General features: G+C 44.9%; 1 protein-coding gene across 1 annotated transcript; it reads right to left on the bottom strand.

Annotated features, from left to right (window-relative positions):
• Positions 1–1,753: 1,753 nt before the first annotated feature.
• On the bottom strand, positions 1,754–20,081 carry RS1 (retinoschisin 1). Its single transcript, XM_033849341.2, has 6 exons — positions 19,995–20,081; positions 18,859–18,983; positions 17,500–17,630; positions 10,324–10,465; positions 7,900–8,095; positions 1,754–5,601 (listed from the first exon to the last, which is right to left on the bottom strand). The coding sequence occupies exons 1-6, from the start codon at positions 20,079–20,081 to the stop codon at positions 5,449–5,451; spliced, it is 834 nt and encodes a 277-aa protein (XP_033705232.1). The 3' UTR covers positions 1,754–5,448.
• Positions 20,082–21,482: the final 1,401 nt, after the last annotated feature.

Genomic DNA, 21,482 nt, shown 5'->3' with positions numbered 1-21,482 from the left:
CCTCACTTTTGTTTTTAAGGATAAGAAGACCAACTAAGTAAATGGGGTGGCCAGGGGAGAGCTTAAATTCTGTGATAACATGTATAAATATTCTCCAACTTTCTTTATCTTTCTAAACAAAGGATAGGAGCTAAAACCCTGTGTCACCAAAATCTTCACTCCAAGTTTCTCAAGTGTCATAGAAACTTGTGGCCTGTGATTTCAACTATACTGTTTATCAAGACTGAATCAAAGTAACTGGGGCTTGTCATTTTTTTATGTTCATAGCACTTACTATGGCTGGGCACATTGCCAAGTATTTTACTTTTATTTTTTTTTTTTTATTTTATTTATTTTTTTTTTTTTGCGGTACGCGGGCCCCTCACTGTTGTGGCCTCTCCCGTTGTGGAGCAGAGGCTCCGGACGCGCAGGCTCAGCAGCCATGGCTCACGGGCCCAGCCGCTCCGCGGCATGTGGGATCTTCCCAGACCGGGTCATGAACCCGTGTCCCCTGCATCGGCAGGTGGACTCTCAACCACTGCGCCACCAGGGAAGCCCTACTTTTATTATTACATTTATTTTTTGGAAGACCGCAGAGTGGGTAGTATCCCCATTTTGTAGATGAGGAAACTGAGGTTTATGGACTTTATGTTAACCTGCCCAAGGTCACCCAGCTAGGATTTGAATCCAAGTATGTTCACTGGAAAGCCCATACCCTTTTAACACTACTATACAGTGTGATCACTATGTCTCCATGTATAGAAACTGACATGGGTTCATGACATGGGGTGATTCATGTACCACCCTTCTTCCCATCTCCCATCAAGTGGTAATTGAACTGATTTGAGAATAGAACATTTCATTGAAACAAGTCACTAGAGGTCCAGAGACTAGTGAAATGGCTGAAAGCACAGGATCTGGGATCGGATTACCGGAGTGCAATCCTAGCTCCATCACCTACATCTTGTGTGGCTTTATGCAAGTTACTTAACTTTTCTATGCCTCGGTTTCCTTATCTTTAAATGGAAAAAATAATAGTGCCTACTTCATAGGGTTGTTGTGAGGATTTAATGAGATGATAACCTGCAAAGCATTTGATAGATTCTCAGTAAATATTAGCTGCTACAGTATTTTTGCTATTATTTGTGCCCCAGTTGACAGCCCTATGAAGTTAAAAAGGAATGTCACTGAATCTTGACTACCACTTATACAGAGCTCATTAAGCACTTTAGGTGCATTTATCTTATTTGATCTTCACATCAGCCCTGTAAAGTTCTCACGATTAAGAACCACCCAGCTTAGAGCTACTCTTGGGATCACAGGGGAAGCAATAGCCCTTACAGGTGTGCATTTGTCAGCAAGCCTCAGCAACCATGCTCCAGGCAGACAAAAAGATGGGCTTCTGTCAGTGTCTGTTCAAAGGCTCAATTCAGGGGTGCAATCTTCTGGGTTCTGAGACTGGAATCATAGCAGTACCTTTATTTTGAAATACCTTTACCTCATCTAAGTAACCTCCTCCCACCCTGAATACCAAAATCAGCTCAGACTTTTTCTTAACCTTGCCTACACTTAGTGTTACTTCTTTGTTCATAGGATTTCATCTAGTTGTTTAAAAATCTCCTGCAATATGTTACGTGTATTTTACCACAATTAAAAAAAAAATGTCCTGCAAGTATAGGCCACACTCTAGAATTTCTGAAAATATTCTTCAACCAAAAGTTTCCCCCACAAAAGAAATAGTACTGCAAACATAGTTCATGTGTTTAATGGCAAGATTCTGTTGGGCTTCAGATGTCCCTCAATAAAAGTTTTATTTTTTATACATTCTGTCATGAATTAAATGAAGTAAAAATTCATATGCTATAGTAAATAAATTACCTACAGATAAATGTTTTACGAATCTCACTGTTTATTAAATTCTGAAGTACTGAGCAATTTCCAGTAGGAAATCTCAGCTGACCTCCTTGCAGAAATTGACAAGTTGATCCTAAAATTCTTGCGGAAATCCAAGGGACTCAGAATAGCCAAAATGATCTTGAAGAAGAACAAAGTTGGAAGACTCATGCGTTACAATTTGACAACTTCCTACAAAGCTACAGTAATCAAAACAGTGTGGTACTAGCATAATGACAGACATATAGATCAATGGAATAGAACTGAGTGTCCAGGGAATTCCCTGGCGGTCCAGTGGTTAGAACTCCATGCTTTCACTGCTGAGGGTGCAGATTCAATCCCTGGTTGGGGAACTAAGATCCCACAAGCTGCGTGGCATGGCCAAAAAAAAAAAGAATTGAGTGTCCAGAAACATAAACCCTCACCTTTCTGGTCAATTGATTTTCCATAACGGTCCAAGGTCATTCAGTGGGGAAGGAATAGTCTTTTTGACAAATGTGCTGGGACGTTTGGATATCCACATGCAAAGAATGAAGTTAGACCCCTACCTCATATCATATACAAAAATTAACTCAAAATTGATCAAAGATCTAAATGTAAGAGGTAAAACTATAAAACCCTCGGGAAGAAAAAAATAGGAATAAATCTTCATGATCTGGATTTGGCAATGGTTTCTCAGATATGACACCAATAGCACAAACAACAAAAGAGAAAAAATAAGTTGGACTTAAAATTTTAAAATATGTGTTTCAAAGGACTCCTTCAAGAGAGTGAAAAGACAACCTATGAAATAGGAGAAAATATTTGCAAATCATTTATCTGGTAAGGTAATTGTATCTAGAATATATAAAGAACTCTTACAACTCAATATTTTGAAAACAGCCTAATTTTAAAAATGGGCAAAGGGTCAGAATAGACATTTCTTCAAAGAAGGTGTACAAACACAGTAGACACATGAAAAGATGCTTAACATCATTACTCATTAGAGAAATGCAAATCAAAACCACAATGAGAGGTACTACTTCATACACACTAGGATGGCTACAATCAAAAAGATAATAACAAGTGTGCAGAAATTGGAACCCTCATACATCGCTGGTGGGAATGTAAAATGGTGCAGCCATCTTGAAAAATTGTCTGAAAGTTCCTCAAGAGGTTAAATTGAGTTACCATATGACCCAGCAATTCCACTCCTGGGTATATACCCAAGATAAATGAAAACGTCCACACAAAAACTTGTACACAGTTGTTCATAGCAGCATTATTCATAATATCCGTAAAGTGGAAACAACCCAAATGTCCATCAACAGATGAATGGGTAAATAGAATGTGGTTTATCCATACAATGGAATGATATTCAGCCATAAAAAGGAATGAAGTACTGATACATGTTACAACATGAATGAACCTTGAAAACACTATACTAAGTGAAAGAAGCCAGACAGGAAAAAACCACATATTGCATGATTTCATTTATATGAAATGTCCAGAATACACAAAATCTACAGAGACAGAAACGAGATTAATGGTTGCCCGGGGCTGGGGTGGGCAAGTGGGTTGGAGAGGTGTGATGGCTAGTGGGGACAGGGTTTCTTTTGGGGGTGATGAAAATTTTCTAAAATTGATTGTGATAATGGTTGCTCAACTCAATATACTAAAAGTCATTGAATTATACACTGTAAATGGGTGAAATTTGTATGGTATGTGAATTTTATCTCAATAAAGCTGTTCCAAAACAAAACTTTCCAATATAAACAATTATTTGGAGAACCTTTATCCCTGCCTCACGCTGTTTACTTCTTTTCTTTTTTTCCCTTAACTATACTCCCCTCCTGTGTCTGGTGTGCCAGTTGTAGAGTCCTGAACTCTTAGGCTATTGCCATTTTCTCTGACAATCCATGTCACGATAAAAGTTCGTTCAGCTTTCCTAGTAAGAATCTCTAGGCATTCTGTTCAAAGTGGATTTGTCCATGTGTCCTAAGGCCAGAGAAGGATTTTTTTTTTTCCCTACCCTGAATTGATACCTTTATATGTGAGAGAAGATTGAGCAGAGAAAAGTGTTTTTCCACATTTAAGTGTACAGCATGGGGATTGGAAAGATGCTGGGTTAAATAAGCTGTTCTAAGCCCAAAAACACCAGGGAAGAGATTTGGGGATTTTAGGAGGCTGGCCGTTCACAGAGGTGAATACGATGTCCAGGATCGTGTTGGTGTGAGTCCATTGCCTCGGCTTGGCGTTTGAAAACAGAAAGTAACTCAGAGAAATGAGCTGCTAGCAGAGGCTGCACTGCCTCAGGACCAGGACAGTCTTGGCTTCCCCAGTCTCGCTGGAGGGCCCTCATCCTCTGATTCCACCCCTTCTCGGCTCCTGCTTTCAAATCCTCTCCTGCCCACCGGCCCTGTCATCAGCCTCTTCCAGGGAAAGGCCTGAAAACTCAGGCTGAGCTATAAACGACAAAGGCGGACTGTCCTTCCCCCGAGCTCCCCGCTTGTGGAGCTCCTCCAGGAGGGGAAGGCCAGGCTGAGCCCAGATGTTACGAGGCAAGGGGGCAGAGGTTGGAAGGTTGGGCTCACCAGCGGCCTAGCCGCATCACGCTTCTCAGATTGTAGGGCCTGACCACTTTCTGCAGACTGTACTCAGCTGATGGGCCTCCTCTGTGTAGCCAGTGATAGCTCCTGGCCAACTGTTTTCCAAGTGTTAAGCTTGTTGAAAAATGGTAGCCCTAGATAAAAGGAAATTCTGGTGTGTTCTGGTCATTTGGGGTTCCTAAATACAGGGAAACTTTGCTCCTTACATATGCAGCCTGTCCCGTGTATTCACCTAAATAGTGACCACAGACTGGGATCATTTGCCTGAGGGGACTGCAGAATGGAGCTATATGTGATGAGAGCTCTGGACCTCCCCCCATCCCTGTGTTCAGGGTTAGGTGTGAGGGGTGAAAGCTCAAAGCAGGGGAGGCCCTCCTACCTCTGGGGTGTTTGGTCATGCACGGCTCTCACGAGACTGAGACATGGGCTCCCATCCACCAGACTCATCTGTGCCACCCAGTCACCCCAAAACTGCAAACGCAGTGCTCTAAAGTCCTAAAAGGCCATGATTTAATGAAAACTTAGGAGAAAACACAAGCTTGCTCCCCCTTTGTGTTCAAAGGGAGGCTTTATGAAACTCTATGTTCCTGTTTTGAACATGGTAAAGCAAAAGAATTTTCAAATTATCAGGGCTGCTTTTCATCCCCCTGGGACTGCACCTTTCACAGTGTCACTGAGACCAAAAACAAACCAAAAAAACCCGAGAGCAGCAAATTACTCCTGCTACTTAGGCTTTTGCTTGAAAATTGTTTTTAGGGACATTTTCTTTGTTCTTATTTTCTTCGGCCCTGAGTGGGGAATAAGTTCATTTTCTTTTCCTTTCACTGAAATTGGAAACTATATCTTACAAAAAAGAAAGAAGTATTCTCTGCCCAGCTCCGCATTGAAAAGAGCCTGTAAAATCCAGCCCTTTTGGTCACAGTCAGCGTTCCCGCATGGGCCGCGCTGCACCCTCCACCCCCTGGCAGGTGCTGAGCTGAGGCGCGCATCAGGTACACTTGCTGACGCACTCCAGCAACTCCATCCGGATGGCAATGCGGACGTGCCAGCCCAGCGGGATGAGCCGGATGAAGCGGGAAATGATGGGGGGCCGCAGCAGGTTCTGGACTGTGGAGGTTCGGTCCGAGTTTCCATAGAAAACCTAAAGAGAGGGAGGAAATCCTATCACCATCACAGAAGAGGAGAGAAAAGGAAGACAGATTCCTGTCTGGAGTTGGCCCCAACTTTTAACTATGGAAAATCTCAGTGCTGAAAGGGCAGAGAATTTGCTGATGTCCCCCAAAATCTAACCTTGAATGATTGTCAGCACCTACATGCTCCAGGCATCAACTTAAATGAATTAAAATTAGGTAACAATTCTTCCTCAGTAACACTAGCTGCTGTTCAAGTGCTCAATACTGTATGTGATTAATGGCTGCCATAGTGGATACTGCAGATAATAACATTTCCTTCATTGCAGAAAGTTCTACTAGACGGCGCTGATAGAAAATGCTGCTTGATTCTTATCACCAATTTTGTGATTTAATCCTTTGCATTTTGACAAGAATTTTGAAAAGGAGCACATTATACTTTAGAGAGGAATGTTCCCATGTTCCAAAGGTAGCCAAAGTGGGGCTCAAGTGAAAACTTGTGAGCTGGCTCTAAAGTTGAGAGCCAAAGCTTAACTGTGTGTGTCTACATTGATACAAATGGCAAGTACTTTTTTTTTTTTGCGGTACGCGGGCTTCTCACTGTTGTGGCCTCTCCCGTTGCGGAGCAGAGGCTCCGGACGCGCAGGCTCAGCGGCCATGGCTCACAGACCCAGCCACACCGGGGCACGAACCCGTGTCCCCTGCATCGGCAGGCGGACTCTCAACCACTGCGCCCCCAGGGAAGCCCTGGCAAGTACTTTTTAGACTTTTTTTGGAAAAAAATATTTTTAAAAAACAAAAAGACATAAAAACTAGAGAGAAGATTCTCGAAGTGGGAGAGCAGTGCCCAAAATAGAAAAAGGTGTTGCTTCCTGTGTTTTGGGATGTAACAGCAATTACACAGTGGCTGTAACATAAGGTACAATGGATATTTGGCTATATCTTCAAAGAAACTTCTGTGCACTTTTTCCAGAGTCCTAGTGCTCTGCCCAATGACACTGGAACATTTCATTTCCTTCTGGAATTATCTCCTGAAAAAAATCTGGCTGCCACATTGACCTCATCCATACACAAATCAAGAAGGACCTCAGCTGCCATGATCTTGCCTTTATTTCTTCCCAATAGCAACACCCCACATCCCCTTCTCTAAGCTGTTTGCCCTTGAACCTCTTTAAATCAGGAGCCCAGTGAAGAAGGAGGATGGAACAGGCTCCAGAGCTCACAACTGCTGGAGTGGAGCGCTTCTTTGCAAAGAACTATCAAGGCCTTCAGAAACACAGGTAGAGCTTGAAAAAGAATTTTCATATCTTTTTGAAAAGCCAACTAATAAGAACAAAAATGAAATAAAATGTCCAAGTATCAAGATGGTTTTTCCTATTGTGTTCAAACTCCTTGAAATTTCAACCCATGAATGTCTTGCTGTACAAATTGTCATCAAGAGAGTACGGAGCCTTCTGATGTTCAGCTGCACATGTCTACTTAACCTGATGAAATGTCCAGATTAGCTGGGGGAAGTCCTCTCAGACAAAAGGGCAGTTAACATTTCCAAACAGCTAGTGAGTTTTTAATTCATTGCAGATAACATTTTATATGTGTGTGTGTGTGTGTGTGTGTGTGTGTGTGTATATGTAAAATATTGATTATATATTTATATGTGTATATATGTGTATGCATGTATGAATATACATATGTGTGTATATGTGTATATATTTATATAAAATATATAAAATCAAAAGCCTACTGTGTTCAGTCTGTGATGAGCAAGAATTGGGTGGGTCTCAGCCCTCAGAGATTAGTAGGATATAAAGTTGCTCAAAGGTTTAAGTGACTGTTTCTTCTCAGCTGGACTTGTTTTAACCATTTATACAGTTTAGTGGCTAATTTGTTGAGATTGTCGGTCTCAATAGTAAGGAGAGGCCATATCTACATAAAGGGACAAGAACCTAGCCACATCAGTAGTAGATCAAGCCAGACCCATGCAGCAAAGTGTTCAAGGTCCAGTGACTTGGGCAGAATCCAAATGGCCAGTCTTGATTATTCAAGCAACTCTGTGCTGATGTGAGAATTCAGACTTCTTTTGCACATACGATGGCACTCATTCGCCAACTGTGCTAGACATGAGGGATACAAGAAAAGACCCCTGCCTCGTCGTCAGAGAGCAGATAGTGTTGTGGGGAGAAAGCACGGATGATTCACCATACCGTGGGGTCAGTGTTCTGACAGAGGGTGGTGACAGGAACACAGGGACGGGTGGGAGGGGTGTCCCAGAGGGGCTGTGTTGAAGTTGGTTTGGGGTAAGCCCGACGTACCCGATTGTTTCCGGTCTGGTCCTTATAGTAAATCCAGTTCAGGCTCTCATCGGTCCTGTACTGCACACTGTACTTGGTCATCCACTCGTCGATGTCACAGCGCCCCTGGGTGAGGATCCCCGAAATCACCTTGACCTCCTTCAGATCTATCTGCAACCACTGGCTGCTGTCCTGGAACTTGGAGAGCCAGGCGCACCTGCCGCGGACACAGCGAGTCACCAGGAGCCTTTCCCCGTGAGCGCCTCCAAAGAGCTGGGAGGTGCTGTCTTTTGAGGGGATGCCAGCACCTGAAGAGCCCCCACAATGCTCGGGCAGTCTGAGCTGCAATCTGTTAAGCACCCAGAAGCTTGTCTCCGAGAAGTGTCCGGCCTCTGTGATACTTGTATAGTTTCTCCCTGCACCTCCACCGCCCAAGGAAAAATTGTCAGATTCAAATAATTTGTCAAAGAAATGCCTTCAACTGTAGCTGAAATCACCTTTGGCGTGTGGTTGAGCATGTTTTTCTTCAAAACATGCAAATCCATGGTAATCGCACCTTCCAGCCCCCTTCCCTTTTCATTAGTCTCCCCTGATGTCCTTTTTCCGTAAGTCTTTTTTTTTTTTTTTTTCTTTAATTTCACTCTCTTCATACCTATCTGCGTCTCCTTCAGGTGCTGTCATCCACGCCATGGTAGGCACCATGTGCAGAACATGGAACCAAGTGGCTCTGCAAGGGCTTTTCACAATTGTAAAGCAAAGCAACCACTGAAGGAACTGATTTATTTTTTAGTTAATATCCTCATAAGTTGTGGAAACCTATGGTTTCCCTTTGTGGCGTGTGAGTGTGTGCGCGCCTGTGCGCGTTAATAAGCTTCTCAGGGACTCGGCCCTTGGCAGCCTTCTCTTCTAATTCTGGACTTGCTCCTTGGGTGGCTCCTGACTTTTAGGTCCATCTCAGACTTTTTCTAAATTCTAAACCCTGAGAATCAATTGCTAGCTAGACAGCTTCTACTGGATGCCATATAGCAGCTCAAATAAAACATGTCCCAAAAGAGCTCCTAATTGTCCTCACCCCAACCCCTCATTCCAGTGTTCATCTCTCTGAATTCTACCCCCTTCCTCTCTGTCACCTCAAACATCTAATCCATTTCTTGGCTCCATCTCCAAATGTTTCTCAAAGTCGTTTACTTCTCTCCATTTCACTGCCACCACTCTAGCCCACGTCACCCTCAGTTCTTGCCTGGACAGCTGCCATAGTTTACTTAACTGGTCTCCTTGGATTCCTCTCCCCACCTCACCCCCCGCCCGTACCCCACACCAAACAGCTCTTCCCACAAGAGCCAGAAGATTTTACTTAAAACCTAAATCTGATTGTGATACTCCCCAACTTTAAATCTTCCTCTGATAGAGTCTGCTCATTGTCTCCCAATATCCTCTTCCCATTTCCTTTAGTAATAGAACCCCTAAATTTTCTCTGGGCAAGAGGCCACCCAGCTAAGATCACGACGTTTCCCAGTCTCCTCTGTAGCTGGGTGGGGCAGTCGGACCAGATTCTGATCAATGCGATGTAGATAGAAGTGGCCAGCAGGATTATGTATGTATCCTTAAAGGAAAAGTATATGCACTCTGCTCTTCTTTTCTCCCTCCTGACTAGAATGTGGATGTGATAGTGGAAGCTAGAGCAGCCATCTTGGACCCCAAGGTGGAAACTTCATGTTAGGGTGAGAGAACAAGGTAGAAAGAGTCTGGGCCCCTGATACCATCCAGCTGCCATAACAACCCTAGACTGCCTGATCACCTCCAAGTTGATTAAGTCTCTGTATTTTGGGGCTGTTTGTTACAGCAGCACAAACCTGTATTCTAACTAATGCACATTCAGGGTTCTCCCATTATCCCTAAAATAAGGACCACAGTCCTTAACATGACTTATAAGGCCTTGCACCATCTGATTTCTTTCTGCTTCTCCAGCCTCATCTCACCTGTGTGCTAACCTCACTGGCTTTCTTTACAGTCCCCATCCATGCACTTGAGGGATCTTCCCAACTCAGGGCCTTTGCACCGGCTGTACCCTGTGCCTCTCTCCCCTTACCCCCACCTGGCCAACTGCAGCTCTCAGGTCAAAGATCTTTTCCTTAGAAAGCCTTCCCTGGTGCTTCAAGTGGACCAGGTCTTTCTTCTCCTCTGCAGCACTCATCACACTTGGCGGATGGCCAGTTGTGTGACAATGTGCTTAGAGTCCCCCCTCTAAACTGCGTGCTTCTCGAAGGCGAGGAGCTCATTCACCTTGTTCACTGCTGTATCCACTGTCCTTGGCACGTGGAAGGCACTCAGTCAATATTTGTTGAATAATAAATGCATTCTGTGTCGTTCATTTATTACAGAGACCTACTTTTTCAAATCACATGAAAAAAAAAAAAAATCGCCTGAGCCTCCTGCTCTGCTTACCCAAAGCCTTGACTATTGAGTCGGGCCTTGTTGGCGGTCCAGGAGGCATACCAGCCCACGTACTGCTCCAGGTTGGAGCAGGTGATCTGGTCTGGTGTAACCTCTCCTGACTCGAAACCCAGGGGCTTATGATATGGGCATTCTGGGAAAGGAAAAACAATGCACATTAAAACACTCATATCGCATGGCAAGACTCAACAAACACGGCATGATCAAAATGACAAATCCGACCCTCTCGTTCGCGCTTTGTAAGGTGGAGGATGTTTTCCTTGGTGGCGCCGTTCACAATGGGAGGACTGGGTCTTCATCCTCTTCACTGCTCTTGCGAGAAGAGAGTGAAGATGAAGTAAAGGGATTGCCATAGAGACTCACAATATTCATAAAAGGGAAGTAGTTCTATGGCAACCTCTTGGTGGTGGGGGGGAGAATTTTGAGAAATACTTCACCTCCTCCACAAACTCAGAGACCTAAAAACCAAGAGGTTCACAGGAAAATATCATACTTAAATGTCATACTCTTTATTTTCCTCATTAACACGGGTTAGCCATCCCACATGATGACAGGAAGGCCCCTAATTGTCCTCAGGCAGCATATGATGCCAATTATAGGAACAAAACAATGGTGAGAGGCAGGAAGGGCAGTTATATATTGAGACTGACTTCCCACTTGTAAATTGCAGTTTTTCACTAGTCTAATGAAAAAAAAGGGTGGGGCGGGAATGAAATGCCTCTAAGTGACTGTTGAATAAGAAACAGTTGAAAGGAGCTGCTTTTTCCAAATAAGAGTAGCCGAAGCTGGTTCTTGTATATTAATTGCTGCTTCTCACGGATTTCCTCTCACTAATTTAGCGTTCAGTTACCTGGTCAGAGACTACCAATTGCCAACCCAGTATCCATTCTTCCCTGCTTTTAGACTAAAGAACCCTAATTTTGTTGGGTGCAGCAACGTAGCCAGCTAAAAAAACAAAACAAAACAATCTTTCCCAGCCACCTTTGCAGTTTGAAGTGACCACGTGACACAGTTTCTAACTCATGAGATAGAAGAGGATGTCTGCTGGGGATTTCCGATCAGATTTTGCTTGCCCCCTCTTTCTTCCTCTTGCCTAGAAGGAAGACCTGATGGTTGGTGCAACAGTAGCCATCCTGCACCCTGGAGGTAAGGCCAAGAGAACTGAAGAGACCTCAGCCCTGATATCTTTAAGCTGCTCCTTACCCCTAGTCTTTTTACTGTGTGGGTCAAAGAAAAACTCCTATTTCAATAAGCCACTATTTAGGGGGTCTCTTATTTATAACCAAACCCAGATTCTAGCTGAATTTCTTTAGAAAACAAATGATAAACTTAGGCAAATACATTCTCCTAGTTTCCCAGTTGTGAATGATAAACTTCAAGTAAGGAAGATCAAACTACTTTCTTTCCATGTATAAATTTGAGTTCAGATTGAAAAGCCAAGTGTATTTACTGGGGCATCATCACCTTCAACAGCAAAATGAGTGCTGAGGTCTTTCTGGCAGATAATTTTCAAAAGTCAGGAAAACTGAATGAGGCATGTAAAAGCTTGAATGCCATCCTGGGGCTCCAAAATGCCTGCGGGGATAGTCATGCCCTGTCCCCAGAGGCTGAAGACAGAAGGACAGCTTCAGGCCTCTGGCCAGGGCGGCTTAACTGCCTTTCTGCCCAGTGAACCAAAGAAATAGGGCCAACTCCCACCAGTAACTGCAGCTCAGCGGGGCTGGGGGTGAGGGGACAGCATTTGTAGTTTATCAAGTACCCGAAGCTTGGGGGGGGCGGCCTATTAAAATAATGTCAAGGGAGAGAGAATAGGAGCGCTTTCTGAGCGACTCCATCACGCCTTGTGTGGCCAAATCATCAGGGCTTGTTAAGAACGCAGTTTCCAGGATTCTACCCCCAGAGTGGCCACATTTTTAACAAGCACACTTTGAGAACCTTGGTCTGCCAGGGAAGACGTTGGCTGGAGGATTCAGGGGGCCTGGCGCCTGTGGCCTTGGGGACTTCTCCACCTCCTCAGCTCCCCTCTGACCTGGAAGACAAGCTCAGCCATGCCACTGGAAGGAGGGACAAGGCCCCAGCGTCAGAAAGCTGGGTTTCAGTTGGGCCCTCGGTCGCCACTTAAATTCTAACTGTGGATATCTCTAAGGACCGTCCATCCTGAACCTCCCTTCTCTTGCTCCAGGGCCACCAGCTCAGAGGCAAGAAGCAGAGGGGAAAGAAAAGCCATGGCCACCTCTCCCGATTGCTTTATTCTTGGCATTTTGCTCTTTCTCTATTTTCCCCTCACATCTCTTTTGCCGTCTCTTCCCAGTTAGCCCATCCAACAGTTAAGAGTTACACTGAAGGGACCTGGCCAGTGGCAATGGTCTTGGAGGCCTGTAAGGGCTTGTCCAGACGTGGATCCTGCCCATACTCTCCAGGGGAGGCGATGAGCTCACCATCCCCATGGTTTCAGCCAGTGTCTGAGAGCCAGTGCCCAGCCCCCAGGCCCCAAGCTCCATCCCACTGCCACCTGGATATTCTCTAAGTGAACAGTTTCATCTGGGTGACCCAAAGATGCTTCACACTCATGTGTCCAAAACTAAGCACCCAAGCCCCAAGCCTGCCCCTGTCCAGTGCTCCTGTCTCAGGCATTGGCGCCTCCAGCTACATAGCTGCTAACCCAGAAAAGGCAGTGTTTTGGCCCAAGGCACAGAGCACAGACTCTGTGATGGGTCTCAGCCTGGGCGTCACCTGGAAAGTTATAGAAGTGCTGGTGTTCAGGCCACACCCCCAGAGATTCTGATGTCATTGGTCTGGGGCATGACCTGGGCATGGGGTAAATCTTCAGGTGATGGTAATGGGCAGCCAAGGTCAAGAACACCTGCTTACAGCCAATTCGACCTAGGATTGGATCCCACTCTCCCTCTGGTGAGCTTAGGCAAGCTGCTAACCCTCTCTGGGTCTCAGTTTCCTCATCTGTGAAATGGGCACAACAGTAGTCCCTGCCTCCATAAAGTTGATTTGGGATTACATGAAGCAGTGTTTGTAGAGTGTAGAGCCTGTAGTGCCTGACCAAAAATAAGCAGCTAGTACTGGTGTAATAGGGTGAATTTATGAGAGTATATTAATGTCTTGAGTTGTGTATGTTTGTTTTTTATGGTGAAGACTCACCAGGGGAAAAAAATCTAGCACCCCTCTACCCAAGTCTGTCTTGCCCCCATCATCCTCCCTACATCACCCTGAGAAAGTCAGCTTCCTATTTCTAAACATTTGGAGTCTCCTTGCATCAGGAAGGAATAAGCTGTTTGCACGCGCATGAACGTGATTTGAGAGAGGAGAAGCCTGTTGACAGCCTAGCATCTCTCAGGCTTATGGATTTGGAAGGTCTAGGCCTCAACAGGAACTAGCTGACTGTCCCAGAGGAGGTGGCCAGAGGCTTTGGGCTTTGCCCCTTGCTGGGTGGTGGGGGGCTCGTTGTAGGGGCCTGATCTCAGTGGGGAAATGGTTCCTCTGAGGGGGCTGGACCAGGGATGGGGGGCGGGACCCCTGAACTCTTGACACCCTCAGAGACTTGGGAAGGTCACAGGACTGAGCTTGGTTCAGAGGGATAAGGGCACCAACAAGGTGTCTGCCTTCCCCTGGGGGCTGCCGGCCGGGCAGGGAGCTGCCCTCAGCCTGAGCCTGGGCCCTGTGCGGAGTCAGCCCTTGCAGGCCCCTTGGGGGCAGGGGGGTGGGGTGGGTGGGGAGGTGTAGTCCAAAGGGGAGGGTCAGAATCTTCAACAATCCTCCTGTCTTTAGACTCCACACAGCCCATGATAAAGGGGGACTCAAACCAGAGTTATCTGAAAATTGGAAAAATAGAAAATGTAACATGTCTCCTGCTCTTTGTGCCCTGGAGTGAAGGGCACTCCAGTTACATGATTACTATTTTCCCTGTCTCCTCCTTTCCCCTTCACCTGGACACCTCTCCTCATCCTTTGGATCTCTGCCCACTTGCCCAGCTCCCCAGGTCTGTCTAGCTCACCATGCTTTCCTGAGCCGAGCAGAATGCCTGCATGTGCTAGGCACTCAATAGATATTGAGTGGATGGATGAGTGGAGGGATAAACAAACTTCATCACCCCATCTCAGGTGGCCACTGGGGATAAGCAAAGAAAATGGCAGGAACAGGAAGCAGGGAGGTCAGGGAGGAAGTGGGAGTTGACTGGCCCAGAGAACTCCCACTGGCCTAATCAAAAAGAAACTGTCAATTGAGTCTAAACTAGCATCAAGCGACATAAACAATGTTGCTGGAGGAATTAAAGGGATCCTCTTTACACACACAGAATACGTCCTTCCCAAGTTTTCTGCTCAGTGGAGGTTACTGTAAGCTATTAAGCCTGTTTCTACACTCATTTTACTCTTAAGGAAACACCTGCCTCTTCTGAGCGATGATTTGATACTGAGATCGATAAAGACATAGTTATATGTGCTGTTAATCCAGGCTATGCACACTTAACATACTAGCCTTTCTTATGCAGTAGATAATTTCTCGATGTGTAGACATATAAAGGCCAGACATGCTTTTAAACAATAGTAACCGAAAGGAACACAAAGAAGAGTTCGGGGCCATTTTTGACAAAAGACATGTGAACATTATTATGCACATGTGTTAGACTTGAATCTATATGATGATGTAGTGGAATACAGAATAATATTTATAGAAGAATAGGGTATAAACTTGAATATAATATGGAAATATAAAATCCAGAATATAAGTAAAGCGTTGAGTCATTAGATTTCTTATGCTTTGATACGTTCCCTGCCGTATTTCCCCCTCTCAGAGTGACGAGGTAATCTTGGCTCAACTCTGGAAAAGACAGACCTTTTAATATAATAGTGTTAAGCTGAAGATTAGGAGGCCATAATGCACCTAGCTGGTCACCTTCTGTTCTGTGGGTAGGGCCCCCTGGCAGTAACAGCCAGTATGCACCTGTGAGCATCTCCTGACAGCTCTGAGTGACCCTCCTGTCCTGTGCTTTCTAGGGCCTCCTTCCGTCCTAAGTTGGACTCTGGTGGAAGCGCTGAATCTCAGGATCCAGCAAGACCAAGCAGCGTTCGAATGAGGATCTGAGGCACTGACAGGCAAGTAAATTCTGGAAGGTTGTGGCTAGTCCTGCTGCCCTGAATCATCTCTCCCGTGGAAAAACAAATGAACATTAATGAATCAACCATTTAACACTAAGGCTGCATTTTTTTCCTTCCTGGGAATATCTGTGTTGTTAAAACAAAACAAAACAAAAATGAAAACCCCAGTGGGGAGAGGAGAACACTTAAGCTAAAAGAATTTCTGATTTCAGAACTTCAAGTTCATGGCAACTGTGTAGGGGAGAGAGCCTGGGCAGCCCAGGTCATCTTTCACATTCCTCAGACACACAGCCCTCCTCAGCTGCACAGTTGATCAGGTCAATGAAACCAATCCGTATAAATAATCTCTTTTCAATTTCTTCTTAGAAAGAGCTTCCGTGGACTGGAATTCCAGTACGTCTCATGTCTCTAGTGAAGAGAACATTTGTTTCCAGTAAATGGTAAACTCCTCCAGCGTAGAGACAATGGTTCATTTTTGTCTCCCTATCGGCACATAATAGGCACATGATGACAGAGGGTGGAATTGAATTCTAAATGGATTATTAAGGAGGGTGCCTCAGCCTTGACTGGGCAGATCACCCCAGCACAGAATGGCTGCGGGAGCTCACGCCGTGGAGCTCAGTGGGACGTCCCTCCCGTGGGAGAAGCCCGCTGAACTCATCAGCACTTACTGCTTTCCTCACTACTGCGCCCCACTGTTCCCTTCCAGAAAGCTTAGTTCAGAAACCAATTCCTACCCCTTTAGTATATAGGAAAACAGGCAGTAAAAGCCTTTGTGGACGCCCCCCTCCCCCACATTTGCTATTTTAATGCAAATTTAATGAAATAATGCAGAGAAGCTCACACGCTGCACACAAACCTCTCTCCTGGAGCTCTTATTAGGTGATTATGTAAAGTGAATGACGGGCCGCCACATGGCGCCATCATAACCCTGGAAAGGGGGGGCAAGGACAGTTTCAGCAGAAGAGGTTCCGAGCTGTGGTAAATACTGAGCGTGGCAAATGTGTGATAGGCCGCCCGAGCCTCTGAAAGTCAGAGTGTGACCTCTTAGAAGGCAGGAAGAAAAGGAGCTGCAGTGTGCCAGGTCCAGGACAAGATGCTTTAATGCCTCATGCATTTTATTCCTCGTAACAACTCCTTACAGCAGGGTCCGTTTTTATAAATAACGTTTTATTAGAGCACAACCATGCTCATGCATTTACATTCAGTCTGTGGCTGCCTTCCATTTGAGGTGTTGAGGCCCTATGGCCCACAGAGCCACAAAGATTTACCGCCAGGTCCTTTACAGGCAAAGTTTGCTGGCCCCTGCCTTAGAGGAAGTCATTCATATTAGTCAGGAGAGGCTGTTTATGCTGCAGAACGAATTGTCACAGAAATTTCAGAGGCTTAACACAACAAAGGTTGATTTTTCACTCAGGTGGTTCATTGTGGGTCAGCAGGAAGTTCTACTCCACTTAACCTCCCCAGCACCCAGACTAAAGGAGAAGCCACTTTCTCAGGCAGGGAAGTGGACCTCATTTCAGAAGAGACACGGCTTCCATCGGCTGGAACTGCTCCTGTGAAGCCACCTGACTGGGAAGGGGCTGAGAATGTGGGGAAGCACGTGGTTGTTTGGTGAGCAATGAATATCCGGGCACAGTAGTATTGCCTCCATTTGACAGAAAAAGGCCAAAGTGGGGGTCCCAGAGTTAAAAAACAATGCAGCCAAGATTCCAACTCTGGTATTTCTGGCTCAAAAGCCTGTGCTTTTCTCAAAATTGCTGCCTATCATTAGTTTATTTTCGATAAATTCCATTAGTCTCTTTCATTGAAAGTTAGGTCCCATCTTACCATCTCACCAAGGCCAAGTAGAGATCCAGGAAACTGTCCTGAACAATGACATCAGTGCAGTTTGTTGGAGCAGTGGCCATTGAGATTTGAAGTTCAATGGCCGACTGGAGAAAACCCAGAACGTGGCGTTCAGGGGGTTTAATTCATCAGGGTTGAAAGAAAGAGGAGAAACAGGGTGTTCCCAAGGATACCCCAAGGATCTGGTGCCCCAAGGAGAGGGGACACTCACCCGGTATGCAGTCTAACGGGGTGGAGCCTGCAGACCACAGGGCATTGGCACCTCCTTGGCAATCGCACTTGCACGCTTTGTGGTACCAGGGATCCTCACCCTCATCCTGTGGGAAGCCAGAGGGGCAGGAGCTTCAGAAAAGTCACAGTCAAAGGCAACTGTGGTCAGCACCACTGGAAAAGCTCGCATTCAAAAACCTTGCTCATTCATTTCCTATTGTCTGTGGCGGCTATCACACTACAGCAGCACAACTGAATTATAAATCCAGTTTAACCCACACAGTTGCCGCTCATCTTTGAGTCTAGATAAATGTTTGCCACCTTGGGTGACCAGCTAAAAATCTCACAGACACACCCACATAGAGAGCCATGTCCACCCCATTATATCTATCTTCAGGGGCTCGAGGAGCCCCAGTCCGAGGTCAGGCGCCTTACATCTCCTGGAGGTCCCTTGTGGGGATACAATTTTAAAAGGGACTGGATTCAAGATTCCGCCATCTGATTTAAGACCTGGTTTACTTGCATTCACTCATTAAAAAAACCAGTCTTGGAGCTTGTCCAGATAAAACATGCTATTGCCACCACCAGGAAAAAAAAAAAAAACCTTTAGAAATACATTAAAAAAAAAGTGATAATCCTATACATTGTTTTGGCTAGGAAAAATCTTCAAAAATAGTAACCATATGAATTCCAGCCTTCTTACTGTAACATACCTCAGTAGACGATAATCCCAGTGTGGCTGAGCAAAAGGACATGAAAGGAAACATCAAGTTAAAAAAAGAAAGAAAAATTCAACAAATGATTCATTACATGGAAAAGTGAAATGATCACAGTCACGTAAAAGTTAACAAAGCCCCTTCTGGAAGAAGTCAAAGTAAGTAAATACGTGCCAGGAGAAACATCCACAGATGCTGAGGAAGTAGGGAAGTGACACATTCAGGTGATTTAAAATTAGGACATTGTTAAAAAAATATTTAAAAAAATTTTTTTTAGGTTTGTCTATTATCTACAGGAAATATCAAACCACAATCAAAGTGTAAATACCGTATACATGATGTGGAAAAATTGAAAATGTGTAAAATTTAACCTAAGACTAACATTTAACCTATCTTCATAGAAGTATGAATAAATAGAATGAATGCACAATTTAACAGGAAAGGAGTTTGTCTATATTAGCATAAGCTGATTGTTTACAGCTGCACTGTCCATTGTGGTAGTCACTAGTCCCATGTGGCTATTTGAATTTAAATTCATTAAATTAATAAAATTAAAAATTCAGTTCCTCAGTCACACCAGCCACATTTCAAGTGTTTGCTGGCCACACGTGGCTAGTGGCCCCTGTACTGGACAGCACAGATACAGAACATGTTCATCATTGCGCAAGTTTCCATTAGACAGCGCTGGTTTAACACACCAAGTTCCATTTCCCATTTTCAACAGAACAAATGCCTTTATTTCTTTTCTGATTATAAAAGCAGCACATACCTATTATAAAAATCTCAAACAAAACCTGAGTGTAGGCAGTAGATATAAAAGTCTCTCCTTAACCACTTTGCTATCTAAATATTGAATCTGATGCCCACCAAAAACTTTCAGATTGTTTTAAAGAGTTAAAGGAATGGTCTCATCCTTTTCATTAGAATTATAAAGCTATTTTTTCAAATTGTATCTTTCTTTAAATAATATGTATCCATTTCACATACCACTTTCGCGTGTCCACTGTGAGCCTGGCCCTGCACCAGGGCCTGGGCCTTCTGAAATGGAAGCCTCACTCTCTGCCCACAAGGGGCTTGAGGACTCAGGAGAAGATAGACCACTGGACGACACACATGGTGAGTCCTCTGCTGGGTTATGCATAGGCTGTAAGGGGAGTCGAGGGGGCATATCTTTTCGCCTGGGCGGATTCAGGGCCATCTCTCAGCTGTGGTCAGCAAACTGCTGTCTCTCCTGGTCCCTTGTCCACTGATGATTCGTTCCTAGAGACTCCTTGGTTCACCTGCTATGGGCAGAATTGACCGTCTCAGGTAGCAATGTAGACTAGGGAGCACCGTCTTGGTAGGAGGCCAAGCCCTGTGCTGGCAAAGGAAGTGACCAATGACTTCTTTTTGTTTGTTTGTTTATAATTTTTATTGGAGTATAGTTGATTTACAATGTTGTGTTATTTTCAGGTGTACAGCAAAATGAATCTGTTATACATATATCCACTCTTTTTTAGATTATTTTCCCATATAGGCCACTACACAGTATTGAGTAGAGTTCCCTGTGCTATACAGTAGGTCCTTATTAGTTATCTATTTTATATATAATAGTGTGTATGTGTCAATCCCAATCTTCCAATTTGTCCCTCCCCCACTCTAACCCCCCCACCCCCCGCCATCGATTTCTTACTTTCACAACCAATGGACTCTTCCCAACACTAACCTTACATCTTCATGCTGCGGTGTTGGGTACTGTCAGTTCCTCCCATCTTCCTTTAGCTTCCATCACACTACTCACCTGCTTCTCCCACCACTCTAAATAATCCTTCTTAATCTCTCTCAAGAGCTCGGCTTCCTCTACTCCCACCCCCAAGATCCCCGACATGTTCATTGAACGGCTTATTGGATAGCTCCCCGTAGATGTCTCTCACTATCTAAAACTGGACCCAGCCAAGTGCTGGCCAGGTCATGAAGAAACCTGAACTCTCATATGTTGCTGGTGGGGGTATAAGTTGGTCTAACCTATTTTTAAAACTCTTTGGTAATTTATACAAAGGCTGGACATATATGTGCCCTATGACCTAGCAATTCCACTCCTAAGTATTTACCCACTAGAAGTGCATACATATGTTCTCCAACAAAGAAAAACATGTACTAGATTATTTGTAACAACAGTATTTGTAAAAACCCCAAACTGGAAACACTCATATGTCCATCACGAGTAGAATGGATACGAGTGGTAGATTTACACAGTGGAACACTATACTGAAATGAAAATGGATGACCTACAACTCCATGCCACAATATGGCCACATCTCACAAACAATGCTGAGTGGAAAGTCAGATGATAAAGTGGACACACTACATGAATCCATTTAAAATGTACACAAGCAGGCAGAAGTCATCTATGCCGCTAGACATTAGGGTCGTGGTCACACTTGGGGTGGGGAGTGGCAAGGAGGAAGCCCAGGGAGGGTGTCTGGGGAGCTGGCAAAGTTCTGTTACTTGATCTGAGTGCTGGTTACTTGGGTGTGTTTAGTGGTAAAAATTCATTGAGCTGTACACTTACTTGTATTCTTCTGGATGTATACACTTACTTGTATTCTTCTGGATGTATGTTTTACTTCAGAAAAAAAAAAAATTTAAACACTGAACTCATTCCATCCTTCCTCATATTGTTCTCCTTTCTCTATTTTTTTTTTTGGTACGCGGGCCTCTCACTGTTGTGGCCTCTCCCGTTGCGGGGCACAGCCTCCGGACACGTAGGCTCAGCGGCCATGGCTCACGGGCCCAGCCGCTCCGCGGCATGTGGGATCTTCCCGGACGGGGGCACGAACCCGTGTCCCCTGCATCGTCAGGGGGACTCTCAACCACTGCGCCACCAGGGAAGCCCCTCTTTTCTCTATTTCTTAGCCTACTGATGGCTCCACCATCCACCTACTACCCCATCCAGAAACCTGGGACTCCTCCTAGTCACTTCTTTTTCCTAAACCCCCACATCCAGTGTCTACCGGGAGCCATCTTTCCTCTCCACCCCCACTACCACTTCCTCTCTCCTCTGGATATTCTCCTTGCTAAAGAGAGACCTTGCCTCATCCATCCTCCATACTGCCAATGCCTGACTGTGTCACTTTCTTGCTCCAGACCCTTTGTTGGGTCCCCATTACCATGGCCCCAGTTTCACCTCTGACATTTATTAGTTATATGACTGCGTCTCTCTATTTCCTCATCTCTAAAATGGGTATAATAATAATGTGTCCTTCAAGGGGTTGCCGTGATGTATCTC

This window comes from Tursiops truncatus, chromosome X (genome assembly GCF_011762595.2).
Source record: "Tursiops truncatus isolate mTurTru1 chromosome X, mTurTru1.mat.Y, whole genome shotgun sequence".
Classification (NCBI taxonomy): domain Eukaryota; kingdom Metazoa; phylum Chordata; class Mammalia; order Artiodactyla; family Delphinidae; genus Tursiops; species Tursiops truncatus.
This window is presented reverse-complemented; position numbering and strand designations above follow the sequence as displayed.

Bases quoted from the DNA above. Each gene is read 5' to 3' on its own strand.
- RS1 (XM_033849341.2), bottom strand. From the start codon at position 20,081: ATGTCGGGGATCTTGGGGGTGGGAGTAGAGGAAGCCGAGCTCTTGAGA. The intron at 18,984-19,994 runs GTGAGTAGTGTG...TTTTTATAATAG, and splicing joins TAGAGTGGTGGGAGAAGCAG to GTATGTGCTGCTTTTATAAT. The intron at 5,602-7,899 runs GTACGTCGGGCT...CCCTCTCTTTAG, and splicing joins ACCAGACCGGAAACAATCGG to GTTTTCTATGGAAACTCGGA.